Source organism: Enhydra lutris, unplaced genomic scaffold (genome assembly GCF_002288905.1).
Source record: "Enhydra lutris kenyoni isolate GAN:26980312 unplaced genomic scaffold, ASM228890v2 scaffoldscaffold77, whole genome shotgun sequence".
NCBI lineage: Eukaryota > Metazoa > Chordata > Mammalia > Carnivora > Mustelidae > Enhydra > Enhydra lutris.
This window is the reverse complement of record NW_019154161.1, coordinates 2,814,045-2,836,161: the sequence shown is the minus strand read 5'-3', so window position 1 is coordinate 2,836,161 and position 22,117 is coordinate 2,814,045. Positions and strand designations below refer to the sequence as shown.

The following is a 22,117-nucleotide window of genomic DNA, read 5'->3' as shown; positions in this document are numbered from 1 at the left end:
GGACTGATTTATTGACCAACAGCATTACTCCTCCAGCTCCCTTCCAGGAGCTGAACAGACAAGTCAAGAAGCAGATTTGTTAGGCATTACTCTGTGTGTGTGTGTGTGTGTGTGTGTGTGTGTGTGTGTGTGTGTAAATATTTACACACACACACACACACACACACTCTCTCTCTCTCTGAGGAAGGGGATGGGGAAAACACAGAAACAGTGGTAACCAGGGAGGATGGGGTCTGGGAGGGGGCTACAAATCCAGGCCCCATGAGTCAACCAAATAATGCCTTTCTCTTGGGAGTAAAAGCAGTTCTGCATCTGGGGATATCAACAGTTGCACATTGGTATTAAGAGTTGCCCATTATGTTGTTTCAAGGAATGTGTGATGTCAAATGAATGAAATTAGGCAATCACCAACAGGTTGACCAGCAACTTGATTATCAGCTTGCAGGACTTCTTTCTTTTGGACCTCTGTAATAAGTGCCAGCTGGATTAAGGGTAAGCACTTGGAGGATATCACAGGCTTGCCTGGCTTGTGGAGCTGAAGGAAATCCTTTGGGTGAGGCAGTATACAAAGTATCTGGGGATGGGGAGGATGACCATGAGAAAAAGGGCAATAATCCCAAGCAGCCCCCATGATGGGTATTGTCGAAGAACCTCTTTTGACTGTGGAAAGATGGGAAAGGGGCTCAGAATGTCAAAGTTCCCAGAAAAGGAAGGACTGTAGAAGGGAAGGGTGGGAGGCGAAGGAGGGCAGAGGACTAAGGAGTCTTTAGGGAGTCAGGGAATGAGATGATAGGGTCTTTAGGCCATGAGTAGATTGAAAGATCCAGCCCCCACTCCCTAGGAAGGTCTGGTGTCAGGGGAGGGAGGCTCACACTGTTTGAGTCCCAGGCCACGTAGGTGATAGTCTTCGAGACAGATGAATCACAATAATCACAAACAGGGCTAGCAACACAACTGGAGACAGAAAGCACCACAGCCAACGAATGATGAGAGAAGCAGGGGGTCTCCATATGATTGCCAAGTCTTCAAGGAACCTGGGAGAAAGGGCCACAAGACTGTGGGAGGCCTAGTCAGGCCTCACCCAGACTTGGAGGTTGAGGCCAGCCCGACCTTAGCATCTTTCAAATATTCTACTTCACCTCCAAACCTCTGCTTCAGCTCAAGCCTCATCCTCTCTTATCTTCTCCCTAGTCAGTCCTGCATCCCAACCGAAGAAAATATTTTCAAACCTCCCTTTACTGCTCAAAACCTTTCATGGGTACCCAATGCCCTCAGGATAAAGGTCTAGTCCTTTCATTCATTCCATGAGTATGAAAGTGTTTATGATGTGTGAGGGACTCTTCTACATGCTGGGTATCCATGCTGAACAATGCAAACTAAAAAGGAAGGCAACACTTGACCCTCTGGGAACTTTCCTTAGTTTCTTCCAGCCCATGGATACAGCCTCCTCTACTGCAGGTTCTCAATCATAATAAATACCCAAGTGGGTTCTCTGGCCTAGAATGTCATTCTCTTTGTCTACCTATTCATCTTTCTGGACGATGCTCAACCACTTTTTCCTTTAGGATGCCTTCCCAGTCTCTCCAGGTCCCCCTAGAGTGTCCCTGGCTACCTTGACTATAGACTTACCACCTGGACTGGGATTATCTGCTTATATATGTCTTCCTCTTCGGTGTCTATGTTTTTCAAAAGAAGGAACTCACTCTAATTTATTTGTATCCCAGTAATGACAAGGCCTCCCCAACACAAAGCCTCAAGAAAATTTTTTGAATGTGTGAACTACTCTCACTTGAAAATGCTGCCACCTAAGCCTTTTACTTCTGAATTATGCCACTTGGATGCCCACACACCAGCCTGTTAAAAGCCAGGCTCAGGAGTCCTTTGTGTGTTTTATTTGGATTTTCCCACTCTTCCTTGCACATTTATGTCTATCAGTCCCTGATTATCTTGTTCCCTCTTTTCTGGTGGCTTTTCCTTGCAGCATTAGAAGACATCTCTTTTTTTTTAAGATTTTATTTATTTATTTGACAGACAGATCACAAGTAGGCAGAGAAGCAGGCAGAGAGAGAGGAGGAAGCAGGCTCCCAGCTGAGCAGAGAACCCAATGTGGGGCTCGATCCCAGGACCCTGGGATCATGACCTGAGCCGAAGGCAGAGGCTTTAACCCACTGAGCCACCCAGGCACCCCTAGAAGACATCTCTTAACCTACACCTCTACCACCCTAGTCCAAGCCGTTGTTAGCTCTCACTTGGAATATTACAATAACACTTAACTGCTCTCCTTGCTTCGCTCTTGACTCCTCAAGTCTATTTTCCACACAGCAGTCTTATGTATTTAAAAGTAAATAAGTAAATCTGATGATGCTGCTCCCCTACTCAAAACCTTCCAGTGCCTCCACGCCTCAAGTAATGTATAAAAGCTAACTCCTGCAATGGCTTAGAAGGTCCTACATGATCTCCTGTTCTCTCTCTGGCTTCATCTACCAACAACCTACTCCAACCTGATCTCCTTCTTCCTCAGAAATTCCAGGCATAATGCTTCCTCTTGCCTCGGTACTTATGTGTTTCCTCTGCTTGGAACACTTCCTCAAAATCTGTCATGGCTCCTTCCTTCATTTCACTCAGGAGTCTGCTCAAATGTCACCTTATCAGAAAGGCCTTCCTTGCAGTCCTATCTAAATTAACACCCATGCATCTTCCCATTCTTTTTTTCTTTTTTCATATTCCCATTCTTGATCATCTTACTTTACCCTTAGATTTTCTGTCAATTATCAGCACCTGATATTTTTATATGTTCATCTGATTATTGTTTATTACTACCACTAGAATATAAATTCCTTGAGGACAGGGATGCTTGTTTTATTCAATAACCTTGGTAAGTAAAAGAGTGCCTGGCACATAATAAGCACTCAATAAGTATGTTAAGTATTGAATGAATGAACAAACAGGTTTTTCAGAAGGCCCTGAAGTTAAGAGTACCTATGTCACTCTAGCTGGGTGATAAGAGAGGCAACAAGAAAGGGGTCAACCTTCCCTATAGACCCAAGCTATCACCTCCTGGCCCCACAGGCCCAGCTCACAGCTATGTTTTCAAGTATGATGATGATGGTTATGGGGAAGACTGTCCAGTATTCACTCAGCAGACTCATGTAGTAGATGCCTGAAGGTCGAGTGAAGAAGAGGCCACACAGGAACATGAGCACAAAGACAACCACTGGAGGAAACATTGGATCTGGATCAAGGTCAGAGGTCTGGTTGGGAGACAAGGGCTAAGCAGAGGTTATACACCTGGACTGGGTAAAAGTCTCAGAGAACTCAGGGCCATTGGTGGGAGCTGGGCACTGGTCAGAGTACCTGTAAGCAGCTTTGTATATTTCCTGAAAGAAGAAAAGGCATCCTGGAGTGGGGTGAGGACGGCCTGCATGATCCCTTTCATGCTGCTCAGCCCCAGTGTCAGCAAAAGCAGGAGGAAGAGGATGGACCCGAAGACAGACCAAGGAATGAATGACATGGTTTCAATGAAGGCCACGAATGCAATGACTGGCCCCGCCTTAACCTGTTTGAGGAGAGAGAGGGCAGGAGTTGAAGTGTCCTTGAACTTAACACAAACATATAGACAAGGATACTATCTATCTTCCCGGGGAAACTCTAAAAGCTGAGGGTCACTGAGAAGATCAGATCTCCAGGCTGACCCTCTGATGAGGAAAACCGAGCCACAGAAGGCATTCTGCAGGCTATAGTTCTTTGCATTACCAGGGCTGTAGGTTATCCTGCTGCTTCTGCGATTTTTTTTTCTAGTGCTAACAAAAGCTGAAATTTGTTTCGCTGAAGGCTTTGAGTAACTCCAGGCTCTCCTCACCTATTTTTACTGACCTTCGAAAACTGCTTCTCTAAGTTGCATTCAGTCACGTAGCTGAGGACCATGCTCTTGATGGGCTGGGGAAGGCTGCTGAGCCAGGAGCTGAAGATGGAGGTCCGGTCATCAACCAGATTGGGAGGGGGATGGGCCACAACAGGCAGTTTCCCCAGGGCTACCAGCTTCGCAAGTGCTTCGGCACTCCTGGGGATGAGGAGTTGAATCACATAGAACATTTGGCTCCTTAAGAAATTGTCTCCTTTTTCCTTATCTTCTAGAAAAGAAAGTATACCACTAACCTAGCACTACTGATCTAGGTAAGGTAGAGCCTGGGATAAAACCTAGAAGGTACCCACCTTCATGATCATGAATTTGTGTGAGCCTGGAGAATTTATGACCCCGGAAGAAGTGTTTTCTATTGTCTCTGCGGGGATTCTGGGTACCTGCTGCAGTGGTGGGGTCTCTTATTCACCACCTACCTCTTCCCTTTCTCTCTTCTTAGACTAGTGGGTAAAAGGCAATCTTCTAGGATTTGCATTACGAATGTCAGTGAGCACCATTTACTTAGATTACCACCTACATAACGCTCCCATGGAGTTGTGCCATGTGAGAGAAACTGCTTCTTAAACCTTTAGATCCGAGCCCTGCTGACCTCTTTAACTTTACCTTCTTCCCATGACCCTCTGCACATTTCATGCTTTAATCAGATTCAACCACTTACAGTTTCAGTGTTGGCCATGCTCTCTCATGCCCAAGACCAACCCTACCCCCGCTACCACTCTGCACTTGACTAATTCCTAAAAAATCCTTAAAAATTCAGGTCAGCCTTTCTCTCTCCCAGCCATTTTGGCAGTTGCTCTTGGTTGGAGCCATCCGCACCTAAGGTGGGAAGATGGTGGCCCCAAAGAAGATGAAAAAGTCGTGGGAGTCGACCAACTCTAGGCTCCAGCTTGTTATGAAAAGTGGAAAGTACGTGCTGGGGTACAAGCAGACTCTGAAAATGACCAGACATGGCAAAGCAAAACTGGTCATCCTCACCAACAATTGCCCAGCCTTGAGGAAATCTGAAATAGAATACTACGCCATGTCGGCCAAAACTGGTGTCCATCACTAGAGTGGCAATAATACTGAACTGGGCACAGCATGTGCATACCACACAGACTGGTGAAGAGTAAATCATGCAGCATTTTTCTTTAATAAAACTGGCCACAGGGGCGCCTGGGTGTCTCAGTGGGTTAAAGCCTCTGCCTTCGGCTCAGGTCACAATCTCAGGGTCATGGGATCAAGCCCTGGCAGGGAGCCTGCTTCCTCCTCTCTCTCCACCTGCCTCTCTGCCTACTTGTGATCTCTCTCTGTCAAATAAATAAATAAAATCTTGAAAAAAAAATAGCCACAGCTTGTTTAATAAAAAACAAAAATAAAACAACTTGGCTTGTTGCTCTATACCAACTGCTTAGTGATAAGAGCAAAATGTAAGGTGCAGGGAAATAATTATTGTTCAATCACATCTTAGAAAATAAAATATGTCCTCTTGGTAATAGGCAATTTAAATATTTGGATCAACTGTGTCACTGTAGGTAATTTAAAAGTCTGAAAGATATTTTAAATCTTCTTAAAAGAATTAAAATATTGAAAAAGTGAGGAATTATTAGACAAAAATTGAAGTACAGACAAAAACAATGGGGGAAGGGGACATCCAAAACAACTTTTCCCTGAAGTAAAAGTCAAATACAGCAAACTACACCTGTAGTTTCCAATTTTGTGATCTTTAAGAAATAAAAAGACCATGGAGGTCAGATATAAAGCACCAGAGTCTGCACAAGTAAGAATCATGCTAAAAGGTTTTCCCTTAAACCTCACACCTCAAAGGGCTACACCTTCAGTATAAAAATGAACTAGAGGGGCACCTCAGTGGCTCAGTTGTTGGGCGTCTGCCTTCAGCTTGGGTCATGATCCGAGGGTCCTGGGACCAAGTCCCGCATTGGCCCCCCTGTTTGGCGGGAGGGGGCTGCTTCCCTCTCCCACTCCCCCTGCTTGTATTCCCTCTCTCACTGTATCTGTCAAATAAATAAATAAAATCTTAAAAAAAAGAAATGAGCAAAACGAAGGGAAATATTTAAAGTTCCTGGCATGTCATAAGCACAAGCCAGCCCTACCTTGGATTTGCAGCCCAAATATTTTGACTCTGGTCATCTCAAGAACTCAGGCCGAGAACTGAGATTCAAGTAGTCTCTTTCTAATGTCCCCCTGCATCAGGTAGAAACAAAAGTCCTATTTGGATGAATGCACCTGCATCCTAGGCCTTAAGAATTCCCACAAATAGGGGTACCTGTGTGGCTCAGTTGATTAGATGTCGGCTCTTGATTTTGGCTTAGGCCATGATCTCAGGGCCAGGGGATCAAACCTCTTGTCAGGGTCTGCACAGAGCATGGGGGTCTGCTAGGGATTCTCTCTTCCTCTGCCTCTACCCCGCCCCTTCCATTCACATTCTGTCTTTCTCTCTCTCAAATAAATAGACCTTTTTTTTAAAAAAGGAAGAAAGCACAAGCAGGGGGAGTAGCAGAGGGAGAGGGAGAAGTAGGCTCCCCGCTGAGCAAGGAGCCTGATGCAGGGCTCAGTCCCAGGACCCTGGGATCATGACCTGAGCCGAAAGCAGACACGTTAATATAACCGACTAAGCCACCCAGGTGCCCCTAAATAGATCTTAAAAAAAAAAAAGAGGGGTGCCTGGGTGGCTCAGTGGGTTAAACCCTCTGCCTTCGGCTCAGGTCATGATCCCCGGGTCCTGGAATCAAGCCCCGCATCAGGCTCTCTGCTCAGCAGGGAGCCTGCTTCCTCCTCTCTCTCTGCCTGCTTCTCTGCCTACTTGTGATCTCCGGCTGTCAAATACATAAATAAAATCTTAAAAAAAAAAAAAAAAGAATTCCCACAAATAATGATCAAATAAATAGGACACAGAGAGAATGAAGTAAACAAAAAGAGACACCATGAGCAATAACCATCAGAAACAACACAGTAAAAATCAACCTAAAGTTACTTCCAAATATTAGAATTTTTGAAGATTATAATACAACTATATTTGCTAACATAATAAAAGATAAGCTTAGCAATATTTGAAAGGAAATAGAAACTATAAACTGGCCATGAGGATTTTAAAAAACCAAATGGAACATCTTGAAAAAAAAAAATAACAAACTTAAAATCGAGTGTGAATAATTCTACTGTCAGCCACAATGAAGCAAAAGGGGTACAACTTACCCTCCCATTGTAAACAACCAGACAATGGGACAAAATTTGTAAAACAACTGTCTTCAGACATTAAATAATAGGCAGCACAAGAGTTTGAACCCCGAGAGAAGGGAAACAAATGAGGTGTGCCGCACAACGGCCCTGGTTTTCTGCCTGAAAATACATTCTGGTCTGCAGAGGGGGAAGAAGACTGCAAGCAAAGCATGGCAGTCTCACTGAGCTGAAGAAGCAAAGGAGTTCAAAGAGGCTGAAGCAGCTGGGAGTTTCAAGGAAGAAATCTGGAGGAGAGGCAGCTGGAAAGAAAAAGTTTACATAGGAGTCCCCTTGAGTCTTTGCTGCATTTTAAGATGCACTTGTGTAGGGTGAAAATCCACAAGACCTGTAAAAAGTAACTGGAAAATATCTAAGTTCTGGATGAGGTATTCTGTAGGGATCCCAGGAAGGACATCCCTTAGCAACGGGAATGAACTATTTCTGGAGAAGAAACTACTCTAGACCCATTCTAATGAAGCTTAAAATCAAGCCTCAAAAGGATCAAAGTAAACCACAGGTAACACTGCCTGCTAGGAAAAAGCTCACTACTCACTGCAGGAAGACAACAGAAGCCAGACACTCCAACACATACAATTTACAAAGTCCAGCATCCAGTCAAAAATTAGTAAACAAATTTCGGGAGGAATATGATCTATATTCAGGAGTAAAATCAGTAAATAAAACAATAAATAAAATAGTGCAATAAATGGCAGAGATGATGGAATTAGCAATCAGGGATATCAAAAGAGCTATTAAAACCATGTTAAAGGGGCACCTGGGTGGCTCAGTAGGTTAAAGCCTCTGCCTTCAGCTCAGGTCATGATCCCAGGGTCCTGGGATGGAGCCCCGCATCAGGCTCTCTGCTCAGCAGGGAGCCTGCTTCCCTTCCTCTCTCTCTGCCTGCCTCTCTGCCCACTTGTGATCTCTGCCAAAAAAAAAAAAAAATCTTGAAAAAACAAAAACAAAAACATACTGGAGATTCCAGTCAATGCCATAAAGCAAGTAAAATAACCTCTAAAAGATAAGCAGGAGGAATAAAAGTCTTCATTCAAATCTACATGATTATATATGTAGAAAAACTTAAAGCTACAAAAAGAGGAGTTTATCAATATACACAAATCAGTTGTACCTCAATAACTAAACGATGAAGAATGAGAATTAAAGTTTAAGGATATTATTTACAATAGAATATAAAACATGAAATCATTAGAGATAAACTTTACAAAATATGTGCAAGACATTTTATATACTGAAACTTACAAAGTATTACTGTGTGAAATTAAGGAATATCCAAATAACAGAGATACACCATGTTCCTGAATCAGAAGACACTGTATTGCTAATTATTCATTCTTCTCAAAATGATCTGTTGATCCAATCAATAATTCAATCCCAATTAACAACATAGTAGGATTTTATCTTTGTAAAAAAAAAAAATGACAAGCTAATTCTAAAATGTACATGCAGAGTGAAGATACACAATAGCCAAAACAATTTTGGAAAATAATAACACAATTGGAGAATTTACACAACTTGATTTTAAGATTTAGTATAATAGGGATGCCTGGGTGGCTCAGTGGGTAAAGCCTCTGCCTTTGGCTCAGGTCATGATCCCAGGGTCCTGGGATCGAGCCCACATCGGGCTCTCTGTTCAACAGGGAGCCTGCTTCCCCCGCCCCCCAATGCCTGCCTCTCTGCCTACTTGTGATCTGTCAAATAAATAAATAAAATCTTTTAATAAATAAGATTTACTATAATATATTAGTAATCACAACAGGACGCTATTGGCAAATTGACTAGGGTAGTCTGGAAACAGACTTAAACATCTATGGTCAATCGACTTTCAATGAAGATAACAAGGCAATTTGATGAGGAAAAGATTATCTTTTTCAACAAATGATGCTGGAACAAATGGGTATCTAAAAGGGAAAAATAATTAACCCTGACTTTACTCCACACCTTGCACAAAAATTTACTTGAAATAGAGGATATGTGAACAACAAAAAAAGCTAAAACTGTAAAGCTCCTAGGAGAATATGAAAAAAGACAAATACCACATGCTTCTACTTATTATATAAGGAATCTAAAATAGTCAAACTAATAGAAACAGAAAGTGGAAAGATGTTTATCAGAGGCTGAGGAGAGAGGGGAAAGGGAGTGTGTTGTTTAAATGGTGTAGTTTCAGTTTTGCGAAATGAAAACATTCTGGAGATCGATTTCACAACAATGTAAATCTACTTCACAGTACTGAACTGCATACTTAAAGATGGTTTAGTAACTTTCATGTTATGTGTTTTTTCTAATCAAAAAATGCTACTAAAAATGGGCAGAAGACGTGAACAGACCTTTCTTCAAAGAAGACATCCAGATGGCCAACAGACGTATGAGAAGATGCTCACCATCGCTCATCATCAGGAAAATGCAAATCAAAACTACAGAGAGATAGCACCTCACCTCTGTCAGAATGGCTAAAATTAACAACACAGGAAACAACAGATGTCCTCGAGGATGCAGAGAAAAAGGAAACTTCATGCATTTTTGGTGGGAATGCAAACTGGTGCAGCCACTGTGGAAACCAGTATGGAGGCTCCTCAATAAGTTAAAAATAGAGCTACCCCATGATCCAGTAATTGCACTACCAGTATTTACCCAAAAAATACAAAAATACAAATTCAAACGGAATACATGCCCCTATGTTTACTGCAGCATTATTTACAAAAGCCAAATTAATGGAAGCAGCTCAAGTGTCTCTCAAGAGATGAATGGACAGAGATGTGGTACGTACACACATGTACATGTACATACACACACACACACACACACACACACACACACACACACAGGAATATTATTCAGCCGTAAAAAAGAGTGAAATCCTGCAATTTGCAACAACATGGATGGAACTAATACTAACCTAAAGTCTAATACTAAATGAGATTGTCAGTTAGAAACACACAAATACCATATGATTTCACTCTAATTTCAGTCTAATACTAAATGAGATTAAGTCAGTCAGAGACACACAAATACCATGTGATTTCACTCATAAGTGGAATTTAAGAAACAAAACAAACAACAAGCAGGAGAAAAAAGAGAGAAATACAAACCAAGAAACAGATTCTTTTTTTTTAAGATTTTATTTATTTATTTGACACAGAGAGAGAGAGATCACAAGTAGGCAGAGAGGCAGGCTGAGAGAAAGGGAAGCAGGCTCCCTGCTGAGCAGAGAGCCCGATGCAGGGCTCGGTCCCATCCCTGAGACCATGACCTGAGCCAAAGGCAGAGGCTTAACCCACTGAGCCACCGGCACCCCCAAGAAACAGATTCTTAACTATAGAGAACAAACTAAGGGCTACAAGAGGGGAGGTGGGTGGGGGATGGGTGAAATAGGTGATGGAGATTAAGGAGTACACTTACCATGATGACAAAAAAAAAAAGAAATGCTGCCATAGTCACTACATAAAACAAAAAAACACCAAACACAATGAAAAAGGCTGTGTGGTGAAAGAAGCCAAAAACAAAAGCTCCCATCATATTGTTTGATTCCATTTATAATAAATGTCCAGAACAGGCAAATCCATAGAGACAGAAAGTAGATTACTGGTTTCCAGGGGCTCAGAGGAGAATAATGGACATGACAGCTAATGGGGTTTCTTTTGAAGGTTATGAAAATAGGCAGTAGATTTGAAAAGAGAGGCCAGAAGAAATGTAAAATGCCAACAGCACTTTAAAAGACAGCCAAGATTGGGGCACCTGGGTGGCTCAGTGGGTTAAGGCTCTGCCTTCGGCTCAGGTCATGATCTCAGGGTCCTGGGATCGAGCCCCGCATCAGGCTCTCTGCTCAGTGGGGAGCCTGCTTCCCTCCCTCTCTCTGCCTGCTGGTCTGCCTACTTGTGATCTCTCTCTCTCTCTGTCAAATAAATAAATAAATAAAATCTTTAAAAAAAATAAAAGACAGCCAACATAATTAGTCATTAGGGAAATGCCATTAAAATCACAATGACACAGCACTGTACATATCTACTAGAATGGATACAATTTACAAAACTGATGTTATCAAGTATTGGCAAGGTTGTGGAGCCACTGGAACTCCCATACCTTGCTACTAAACATGTAAAATCGGTAAAAACAACTTTTAAAACAATTTAGCAGTTTTTTTATGAAGTTAAACATACAGTAACCATATCGCCCTCTCCTAAGTATTCACCCAAAAGAAATGAAAATGTATTCACACAAAGTCTTATACATGAATGCCCCCAGCATTTCGACTCATCACAGCCCCAAATCAGAACCAACTCAAATGCCCATAAACAGGAAAATGATTAAACATAATTGTGGTATATTCATAAAACAGAATAGTTACTCAGCAATAAAAAGAGACAAACCAAAACACCTCCAATTTTATATATATATATATATATATATATATATATATATATATGTATTTCTTAAAGATTTTATTTATTATTTATTTGACAGACAGAAATCACAAGTAGGCAGAGAGGCAGGCAGAGAGAGAGGGAGAAGCAGGCTCCCCACTGAGCAGAGAGCCCGATGCGGGGCTCAATGCCAGGACCCTGGGATCGTGACCTGAGCCGAAGGCAGAGGCTTTAACCCACTGAGCCACCCAGGCGCCCCCTCCAACAATATAGACGAAAAAAGACAAATACCTTATGCTAAGTAAAATAAGTCAGATATAAGAATGCACTATGAGGGGCACCTGGGTGGCTCAGTGGGTTAAAGCCTCTGCCTTTGGCTCAGGTCATGATCCCAAGGTCCTGGGATCGAGCCCCACATCGGGCTCTCTGCTCAGCAAGAAGCCTGCTTCCCCCCCTCTCTCTGCCTGCCTCTCTGCCTACTTGTGATCTCTGTCTGTCAAATAAATAAATAAAATTAAAAAAAAAAAAAAAGAAGTACCATACCTAAGTAGCATAAACAGTTGGATAAATCATGGTGTTACCTGATAAGAAAGGAAAATCTGGGTCCTAGTCAGGGACACCAAAAAGCCCTCAGAGTGAGAGATCAAGCAGTCTTGGCCAATCCATGAATATCACTTAATCCTAATTCCCATAGGCAGGAAGCTGAAGTTAATGTGGGGTACCAGAATGTAACACACTGTAATATGTCTCTGGCATATGGATTATTTTAAAAGAAAAAAAAAAAAGAATGCACTATGAATCCATTTACTCTAGAAAAGAAAAATATAATCCATAGTGATACAAAACAGATCAGTAATTGACTGGGGCCAGGGTACAGAAAACATAGATGGAAAATATGAAAGTTCAAGAGGGCTGGATGGTATGATGAGAAAATCTGACAGATGGGATAAGATGGACAATGAGGCAGAGGTAATATGTGAACAAGTAAAAGTGGAGAATTTTCAGAAGTAGTGAAAAACAGTAATTCACAGATACAAGGAGCTAAAAGAATCCCAAGCAAAACTGAAGAATTCCCCTTGAGATATAATGAATTTGCAGAAAACTAAATAAAGAGCAGCAATCTTAAAACGTGCTTGAAGAAAAGACAGATTACCTCCACATCGACAAGTGAATGCCTAACAGTCACAATGAAAGTTGGCAGACCATGGGAAGAAGAGAGCCAGAAAGGGAGACCCAAATTCTCTGTATAAGCTTTGTCCTAATCTCCGGCTGACTCTAAATAACTCCAAGCTGTCCAATGGAAGATAAAAATGCTGAAATAAAATTTCAGTTGGTACATACCACAGGAAAGAAAGTTTCCACTTAGAGTTTAGTCAAGTTAACTGCCTGCTTAGTAAAACAACTACAACAAAACCAATACACATTTGAGAAACATAACAAAATCCAGAGTCCCCACACCACATCTACAATGTGCCAGATACAATTAAAAAAAAAAAAAAAAAAAAAACTCTTGGCACACGCAAAGATTCAGACCTGTTTCTCCCTCTCCCTCTGCTTATAGCTCATGCTCTCTCTGACAAAGAAATAAATAAAATCATTTTAAAAAAAAAGGAGTCCAGCAGGAAACAGTACATTTCTTAAGTGCTGAAGGAAATGGACTGTCAACCTAAAAGTCTTCATCCAAAGAAAATATCCTTCAAGAATGCAGGTAAATTAGACAGGGCAGGTCATACGATGAGCACTGGGCGTTACATGCAACTGATGAATTACTGAACTCAACATCTGAAACTAATGATGTTGGCTAACTGAAATTAAATTAAAAAAAAGAAAGAATGAACGTAAATTAAGGCATTTTCAGATGAAGGGAACTCCAAACGTTCACTGCCAGCATAACCTGCCAATAAAAAAAAAAAAAAAAAGAAAGAAAAGTTGAAGGTTTCAGATGGAATAAAAATTATACAGGAGGGAAAATTCAAACTTCAGAAACGAAGAAAGACCAACAAAAATGCTAGGTTTCTAGATTAAAAATAATAGAATATTTTCCTCCCCTTAAGTTTTAGAATACGTGTCAGTTGAAAGAAACATACGTTAATCGGAAGCAAAAGTTTTAACATTGTTTGATGGGGTCTTCAATATAAGTTAAAGTAGTACATATGGCAACTATATCACAAAGGGTTGGAGGACAAAGGGTCATGTAGGGGGGTAAGGTTTTATATTCCACTTAGAGTGTAAAATAATAATTCTAAGTAAACTGTAGAAAGTTAAGTGTGCACTTCTGTTGGGTTGTTTTCTTAGTGAGTTTTAGGAGCTCTTTACGTATTCTGAATATAAATGTACAGATATACACATTTCTCCAATTTTGGGACATGCATTTTCATTATTTTAATGAGTGTATCTTTTCAAAGAAAAAATGGTTTGAATTTTTAAGGCATCCAATTTTTTTTTTTAATTTATGTATTTGACAGATAGAGATCACAAGTAGGCAGGGAGGCAGATGGGGGATGGGCTAGGGACCGGCTCCCTGCTGAGCAGAAAGCCCCTTTCGGGGCTTGATCCCAGGACCCTGAGATCATGACCTGAGCTGAAGGCAGAGGCTTTAACCCACTGAACCACCCAGGTGCCCCATCCAATTTTTTTTTTAAGTAGGCTCCATGTCCCGCCGGGAGCCCAGTGCAGGGCTTGAACTCACAACCCTGAGATCACAACCTGAACCGAGATCAAGAACTGGACTCTTAGCCGACTGATCCACCCAGGCGCCCTGCGGCACCCTATTATTAACTATAACAAGGGCTCACCTACTAAGGGCGATGAGAACTGTAAAACATGGAGGAACCACAGATACAGAGAATGGCAGGCACTACCACCAGGCCTAAGGCAGAACATCTAAGAAAGGAATGAATATGGAAGAGTGATTCCCAGAATATATTATTAAATGAAAAAGAAAAAGGCTACCTACTGTGTAAGAAAGAAGGCTAAATAAGAAAATATACATCTTTCTCCTTATTTCTACAAACACAAGAAGGATAAACCAAAGAAGAATGAGATTGGTTACCTACAGGGTATGGATAGGAACTGGGTTGAAGTGATGGTGGAGGACTGATACTTCTCTGAGCATCCTTTTGTATAATTTTGTCTTTTGAAACCATGTTAATGTTTAACACTAAAATAAAAGTGTGGAGGGATATTAAAATTCCATACAAACAGAAATAAATAAACATAACTGTATTTCACATGAGTAACAATCAGACTGAATGTAGGAAAAAGAACTAACCCAAGTGATTTTTGAATACAGTATTTTGATTATAAAATTCAGGACAAAGACAAAAGTTGTCAACAAATACTGAACCCTGGGATTAGTATGTTTGTTTTTGCAATAGTATGCGCTAAGAAATCTTTAACTATTTGCTGTGCATTCTACCATGGAGATTATGCGTGTGTGTGTGTGAGAGAAAGAGAGAGACAGACAGACAGACAGACAGACAGAAACAGCGACAGAAAGAGAGGAAAAAGAGATCACTACAATCCTAAAAATACTATGGAAAATAATTTGGCAGGATCTAGTGAAGCTACAGATATATGTGGTAGAAACACGGCTATTGTATCTTGCAGCTCCTCCCAACAAGAGGTAAAGTCTATTTTTCCACCCTGCAAACCTGAGGTGGCTTTGGGACTTCCTCTGATAAAGCACTGTGGCAGCAGCGACACCAGGAGCATTCCCATGCTGAGGTTTCGACGCTTTCCGGATTCCATCTGTGTTCGTGAATCGTCATGTGAGGAAGCCCAAGCTAACGGCATGGAGAGGTCTCCTGGAAGAGAGCAGCCCTTGCAGACCCGCCAGCTGACTGGAGCACTGGAGTGCGCCGGCCAACACCCGCACGTAACGAAGCAGCGCAGTCCCAGCCGGGCCCGGCTAAATGCAGAACTGTGAGGTAACCTGTGCAAGCCCAACAGAGGAATTCTCCAGCCAACTGACAAAATCATAAGAAATTAGAAATCGTTCTTGGGTTCAGCCAGTTACGTCTGGAATGCTCTGTTACACAGTAATAACTAACTGCATCACAGTCTCACCCACTGACGTATACTCTAGACAAACGTGCACACAAGTAGGACATGAGCAACATGTGTAAGAATGTTTAGAGCAGGGGCGCCTGGGTGGCTCAGTAGGTTAAGCCTCTGCCTTCAGCTCAGGTCATGATCCCAGGGCTCTGGGATTGAGCCCCGAGTCGGGCTCTCTGCTCAGCGGGGAGCCTGCTTCCCCCCGCCCCCGCCTGTCTCTCTGCCTCCTTGTGATCTCTGTCAAATAAATAAATAAATAAAATCTTTAAAAACAAATGTTTAGAGCAGAACTGTTCTAATAGCCAAAAACTAGAAAGACTCCAAATGTTCCACAGTAGAACGGATAAATAAATTGTGACGTTAATATACCAAACATTCTACAGCATTAAAGGCAGACCAGAGCTACACACAACATGAATTTTACAAACATATGTTGAATGAAAGAAGAAAAACACAAAAGAATACCAAGATAATGTACATATAAATGAAAAAATGAAACTACATAAATGGACACACTAAACTATATTATTTCATAGGGGCACCTGGCTGACTCAGAAGAACATGTAACTCTTGATCTCAGGGTCTTGAGTTTGAGCCCCACATTGGGTGTAGAGATTATTTAAATAAATAAAACTTTAAAAAAAAAGAAAAAGAAAAAGGTTACTTTTAAAAAAAGCTATATTGAAAAAAAAAAAAAAGCGATATTGTAGGGGCACCTGGCTGGCCCAGTCAGTAGCGCCTGCCACGCTCAATCGCAGGGTCATGAGTTCAAGCCCCACGAAGTACAAATTAAACTCTATTGCTCAGAGGGGCAGCTGGGTGGCTCAGTCAGTTAAGCTAATGGCTTCGGCTCAGGTCATGATCCCAGGGTCCTGGAATCGAGTTCCACAACGGGCTCTTTGCAGTGGGGAGCCTGCTTCTCCCTCTCTTCCCTGGCTCATGCTCTCTATAGCTATCTCTGTCTCGCTCTCAAATAAATAAATAAAATCTTTTTTTTTTAAGTTAAAACTATATTTCTTTTAGATATGCATACATAGGTAGTAAAATATATAGAAAAACAAAGAACTAATTATCATAAAAGCCAGGATAGTAGTTGGGAGGAAAGAGGTTGTAATCGGAGATACATAGCGAGTTTCTAGGGTCATTCTAGTCCGTAACATGGAGGGTATTTATTTTATAGTTATTTATGCTGCACTTTTTGTTTTATGTGTGTTTCTGTATGTATGTAATATGTCATAATAAAATGTTTTTGAACATTAAAAAGTGCCATTATACTTCCACCAGACTGGCAAAAAGTCTGACCAAGTCTAATCAAATGTGCAGAAAGTAGAATACATGGAATTCTCACACATCATAAACCACTTCGGTAATGAGACAATATACGGTAAAACTGAAGGTGTGTACCCTCTACCCTGCAATCCCATTCCTGAGTATACACCCTAAGAGAACTCTCACACATATGCACATGTATATGCCCAGGTTTATTCTAGAAAAAAATGGTGGTTATCTACACAGGTTAGTATTACCAGGAAAATTTCGGCTTAGGTGTGCCGCCTCTGGGAGTCTCTCTCTGAATGGCCCCATTAGAATTAATGGCTCTGTCTTCAGTCTTCCTCAACATCCCTGCTATTAGTTACCATGAGTTTACAACTGTCCAATTATGTAATTCCCCTGCCCCCTCCCTCAAAAACTGAAAACTCAATGAAGACAAGAACTATGGTCTGATTCGCCTGTCCACATCTTTGTGGTACACAAAGAATACTTTCTAAATGTCCGATAGGTGTTTTTGAAATTAATGCCTAAAGAATGAAAAACAGGGGTATGCAGACCATAAAGATTCTAGTTCTGAGAGTCTCTTTGGGATTTAAGTATGATAGATTGACAGAAATCTCTAAATTTAGGAGATGAAAGTTACAAGTGAGGGCATTCAGGAAATGGAAAGTTCTCCAGATCTTGAATGATTGCCACTTTATTTTTTTAAAGATTTTATTTATTTATTTGACAGAAAGCAAGGTCACAAGTAGGCAGAGAGGCAGGCGGAGAGAGAGGGGGAAGCAGGCTCCCCAATGAGCAGAGAGCCCAATGCGGGGCTCAATCCCAGGACCCTGAGATCTTGACCTGAGCCGAAGGCAGAGGCTTAACCCACTGAGCCACCCAGGCGCCCCAAATGTTTGCCACTTTTAACCTATCTCTGTGGTTGGCAATCTGAAGTGGATAGTAGCAATCTCCAGGTTTAAAGATTTCTAGGGCCAGAAAGGGCTCAGAGCTAGAAAATATGTGAGAGGGATTCTACTGTTTCTGTTCTTTGCTCCAGGGGAGAGTAGAGGCTTGCAAGTGCATCTGGGGTTGTCAAGTGTGAATGGGAGTCTTGCAACACCTTGAAAGTTAGAGTCTGTGGGTTTTATAGTTCCCTGGGGCTGGGACCCTCCCTAAGGGGCTGGCCTTACTTCTCACTGCAGTGGTGCGTGATGACTGTAGCCCAGTAGCCCAGGATACAGAAGGCAGAAGAAGTGACCAGCAGCATGGAGAACAGGTTGACCAGAGCCACAAGAAATGCATCACTGAGAGAGCTGGTGGATGGGTACACATGCGAGGATAAGGAGACAACAGGACCAAAGCCCAGACCCAAGGCAAACAAGACTTGATTTCCTGCTTGATACGACACACTCATGTTGTACATAGCTGAGATCTAAAAAGGAGAAGACAATATAAGGAGAAATGTCAAAGAAGGAGAGGAGAATCTTAACAGAAATGGGGGGAAGGACACGGGTAAGTAATGGGGGAAAGATGCCATAACAATAGACAATAGGTGTCTCCTAAGGCCTGGTAGGGGAATGAGGGAGACGTACGTTACCTTGGCAAGCAACAAATGCTGAAAGCCAAAAGCTGCCGCTTCCAGCAGTAGACTCCGGAAGAGGAAACAGAGGATGATGAAATAGCGGACTGGCACTAGGACACACATTACCTGAATTGAGAATGGGGCATATCAGCAACCATGTACCAATGGGGTCCACCAACTGTCAGTCAAAAGTGCTGAATCGGGGGCACCTGGCAGGCTCAGTCAGTTAAGTGGTTAAGCGTGTGACTCTTGGTTTCAGCTCAGGCCATGATCTCAGGGACCTGGGATCAAGCCCCATATCTGGTTCGACCCTCAGTGGGGAGTCTAAGGATTCTCTCTCTTTCCCCCTGCCCCTCCCCTAACTCATGTGTTCTCTCTCTCTCTAAAATAAATAAATCCTTTTTTTTAGGGTGAGTCAGAAATGAAGAGTTAGAAGAAAATTTTCAGCAACGGTCAAGGGCTAGTGAGAGCCGAAGACCAGAAGGAATGAGACATTAGGAGATCAGTGAGAACAACGTTGGAGGAGGTCGAAGGCATCCAAGAATGTCAATGACGGCTTACCTTCCCTGTGGACTTGAGCCCATTAATCATGAAAGCACCAACAAGACACCAGGACACCAATAAGGGCAGGTTCAGACTGAAGACTGGTGACCCACCATCCTCAATTCTGTCTGAGGCCTTCAAGATCAGCCGGTACCAGAAGTACAGGGAGGGTGATGCCCGAACATATTCGGGATCTCAGGGGACCTGGCTTTAGACATGCCTGCTAGACAGGGTGACCCCTCCCCTCTTTAGCCCTTCTCCCACTTCCCGCTACTCCTTACCCCTCCCATTTCTTCTTTTTCTACTATTTTCCTCTTCTCTAACCCTCCTCACTCCTTTCTCCTCTTCCAAATTCCCCTCCAGCTGTTTCCCCTTCTCCTCCTCTTTCGTTTCCTCCTCACCAAAGTCACTGGAGTTCTCCAATAAGGGACATTTTTCCCATGGAACTGGAGAGTGGAAGGACTGGCCCAAGTAGAGGAGGGTCCAGGCATTGATCACATTCAAGTACAAGCCGGTGATGAAGCACACCTGGGGGCCAAGGAGGAGGTGGCTGACAGGGGGAAGGATTAGGCGAGAAAAAAGGAAGGGATCTGACAGAGGACTGGGGACTTGAAGGGACTCAACCCATGGAAGTGAAGTCATGGGACCCCCTCCCAGGACAAGGAACTGTTGGGGAGGAAGCGGGGCATTAAGGGTAGGCCTGGGCAGCCCAGGACTCCTTACCATGAAGCTGCTGTACCCCACACCACCCATCCAGGGGCTGATGACCTTCCATACACCAAAGCTGCCCCGACGCATCCTCTGACCAGCTGCCATCTCCAGGAATAGAAGAGGAACCCCGACCAAGAGCAGCATGAGGATGCAGATGATGAGAAAACTGCCCGTGCAGGGGGTCAGGAGGGGCTCTGAGAACCATCTGGCTCGTCAGTGCCTGGACTTCCTTGGGGTCTGGGAAAACACGTTCCCCACCAGTGACCTCCCTCAGAGCCACCAGCATCAGGGCTTAACTGTTTCCACATCCCTCATAGTCCCAGGTGTCCCTTGGGTCACCTTCCAGTTCCTGGAAGACCCAGATGCCTAGTTTCTACCCCCAGTCTCCCTGACCCAGGCCTCCAACCCCACCATCCTCATATTCTGATAACCTGCGCCTCCCCCGCTCTCATGATCCTAGGTGGTCAGGCACCTGACTCCTATTCTCATAGTGCCCAGCTTCCAGCCTCTACAAATCCCAGAGTCCTTGGGAGTTTAAAGCCCCCTGTGGATCCATGATTCCTGGTCCCCAGACTTACAACCTCCATTGTGAAGCCACAGGAGGAAAAAACGCCAGTGACAGCTTATCTTCATGGAGTAGCCCACCTGAGTCAGGATGTACTCAACCTTACTGGACCAGCACGGACGGGTAAAGAGGACCTCACGCTTTGCCTCCTCTGCAACTTGCACCTTCTCAGGTAAGGGTTTCTGGTTCAGGGCCTGGGTAGCTTCCACCTCCAGTCCACTGATTGGCTTGCATTGGCTGGCTCTGTGCTGGGTCTCACCAGCCTGAATCTCCCAGGCCAGAGCCTTTGCAATCCGGGCCTCCAAATCCTGGGATTTTGAAACCCAGACCATCGGAGGCCAGTTAGCTGTGCTCCTGTCCTCCCAAGTCTGGCTTCCGAGGAAAGCCTCAGAAAGCTCTGTCTCAGCAAATAAGGCGTTTGTCAGCAAAGATTTTGAAGCCTGGGCCTCTGTCTTCATTTCAGGCAGACTCTCTGGAGCAGCTCCAGCTTTTTCAAAGGAGTACTCACCTTCTTGAGTAGACCTTAAGGACACCAAAACCTAGATTTAGATTTCAGAGTTAAGAAATAATTTCCAAAACAATCCTCAGCACATCCTTAAAGCAAACCTTTCTGTTCCTACCACCACTGAAATTCAAAGCACACAATCTCTTACATAAGTTTCACCTCTTTGGGACACCTGCATGGCTCAGTCGATTAAGCAGCTGCATTCGGCTCGGGTCATGATCCCAATGTCCTGAGATCAAGTCCAGCGTTGGGCTCCTTCCTTGGCAGGGAGCCTGCTTCTCTCTCTGCCTCTGCCTGCCTGTGCTCTCTCTCTTTCTCTCTCTCTCTCTCTCTCTGACAAATAAATAAATAAATAAAACTTTTTAAGTTTCACCTCTTAGAAATGTTTTTTTTTTCTTTTTTATTTGACAGACAGAGATCACAAGTAGGCAGAGAGGCAGGCAGAGAGAGAGGAAGAAGCAGGCTCCCTGCTGAGCAGAGAGCCCGACGCGGGGCTCGATCCCAGGACCCTGGGATCACGACCCGAGAGAAGCTCGATCCCAGGACCCTGGGATCACGACCCGAGCCGAAGGCAGAGGCTTTAACCCACTGAGCCACCCAGGCGCCCCTCTTAGAAATGTTTTGGTGCAAGGGATAAAGGTTGAGATAGCCAAGCTAACAACTGGGAATTGCACTCAAAGCACTTCTGGAAACACTGAGGTATACTCCCTACAGAGGGAAGTACCCTTTATAGTGGGCTTTTGAATCAAGAAACAAAGTTAAGGGCCTCTAGCTTGCTCAGTCAGAAGAGCGTGTGACTCTTAATCTCGGGGTTGTGAGCTCAAGCCCTATGCTGGATGTAAAGATTACATTAGTAAAAAAAAACTTAAAAAAATAAAGAAAGAGGGGTGCCTGGGTGGGTCTGTCATTAAGCGTCTGCCCTCTGCTCAGGTCAGAATCCCAGGGTCCTCTGATTGAGACTTCACTGGGCTCCCTGCTCAGCAGGAAGCTGATTCTCCCTCTCCCAGTCCCCCGGCTTGTGTTCCCTCTCTTGCTGTGTCTCTCTTTGTCAAATAAGGAAAGGAAAGGAAAGGAAAGGAAAGGAAAGGATAGGAAAGAAAAGAAATAAGAAACAGGATCCCCCAGCTGGCTCAGTCAGAAGAGCATGTGACTCTTGATCTTGGGATCATTAAGTTTGAGCACCGGGTGTAGAGGTTACTTAAAAAAATAAAATCTTTAAGAAAAAGAAAGAAAGAAATTTAATACTACATCTTCCTTATAACCTTAGGAAGGTTGCTTCACCTCTCTGAATTTTCTCATCTATAAAACACCAGGTCTTTGCTCAAATATCACCTCCCCAGAGATGTCTTCCCTGCATGCCTATCTATAATAGCAGCTACCA

The 22,117-nt window shown here is 43.2% G+C and overlaps 1 protein-coding gene across 1 annotated transcript; it reads right to left on the bottom strand.

Annotated features, from left to right (window-relative positions):
• Positions 1-396: 396 nt before the first annotated feature.
• Positions 397-20,689, bottom strand: LOC111160583 (solute carrier family 6 member 16). Its single transcript, XM_022523778.1, is given in 13 exon segments — positions 397-465; positions 523-660; positions 873-913; positions 916-1,034; positions 3,055-3,214; positions 3,355-3,556; positions 3,874-4,060; positions 18,021-18,262; positions 18,428-18,538; positions 18,974-19,149; positions 19,357-19,483; positions 19,679-19,832; positions 20,241-20,689. Coding segments are annotated over 13 exon segments (2,175 nt in total).
• Positions 20,690-22,117: the final 1,428 nt, after the last annotated feature.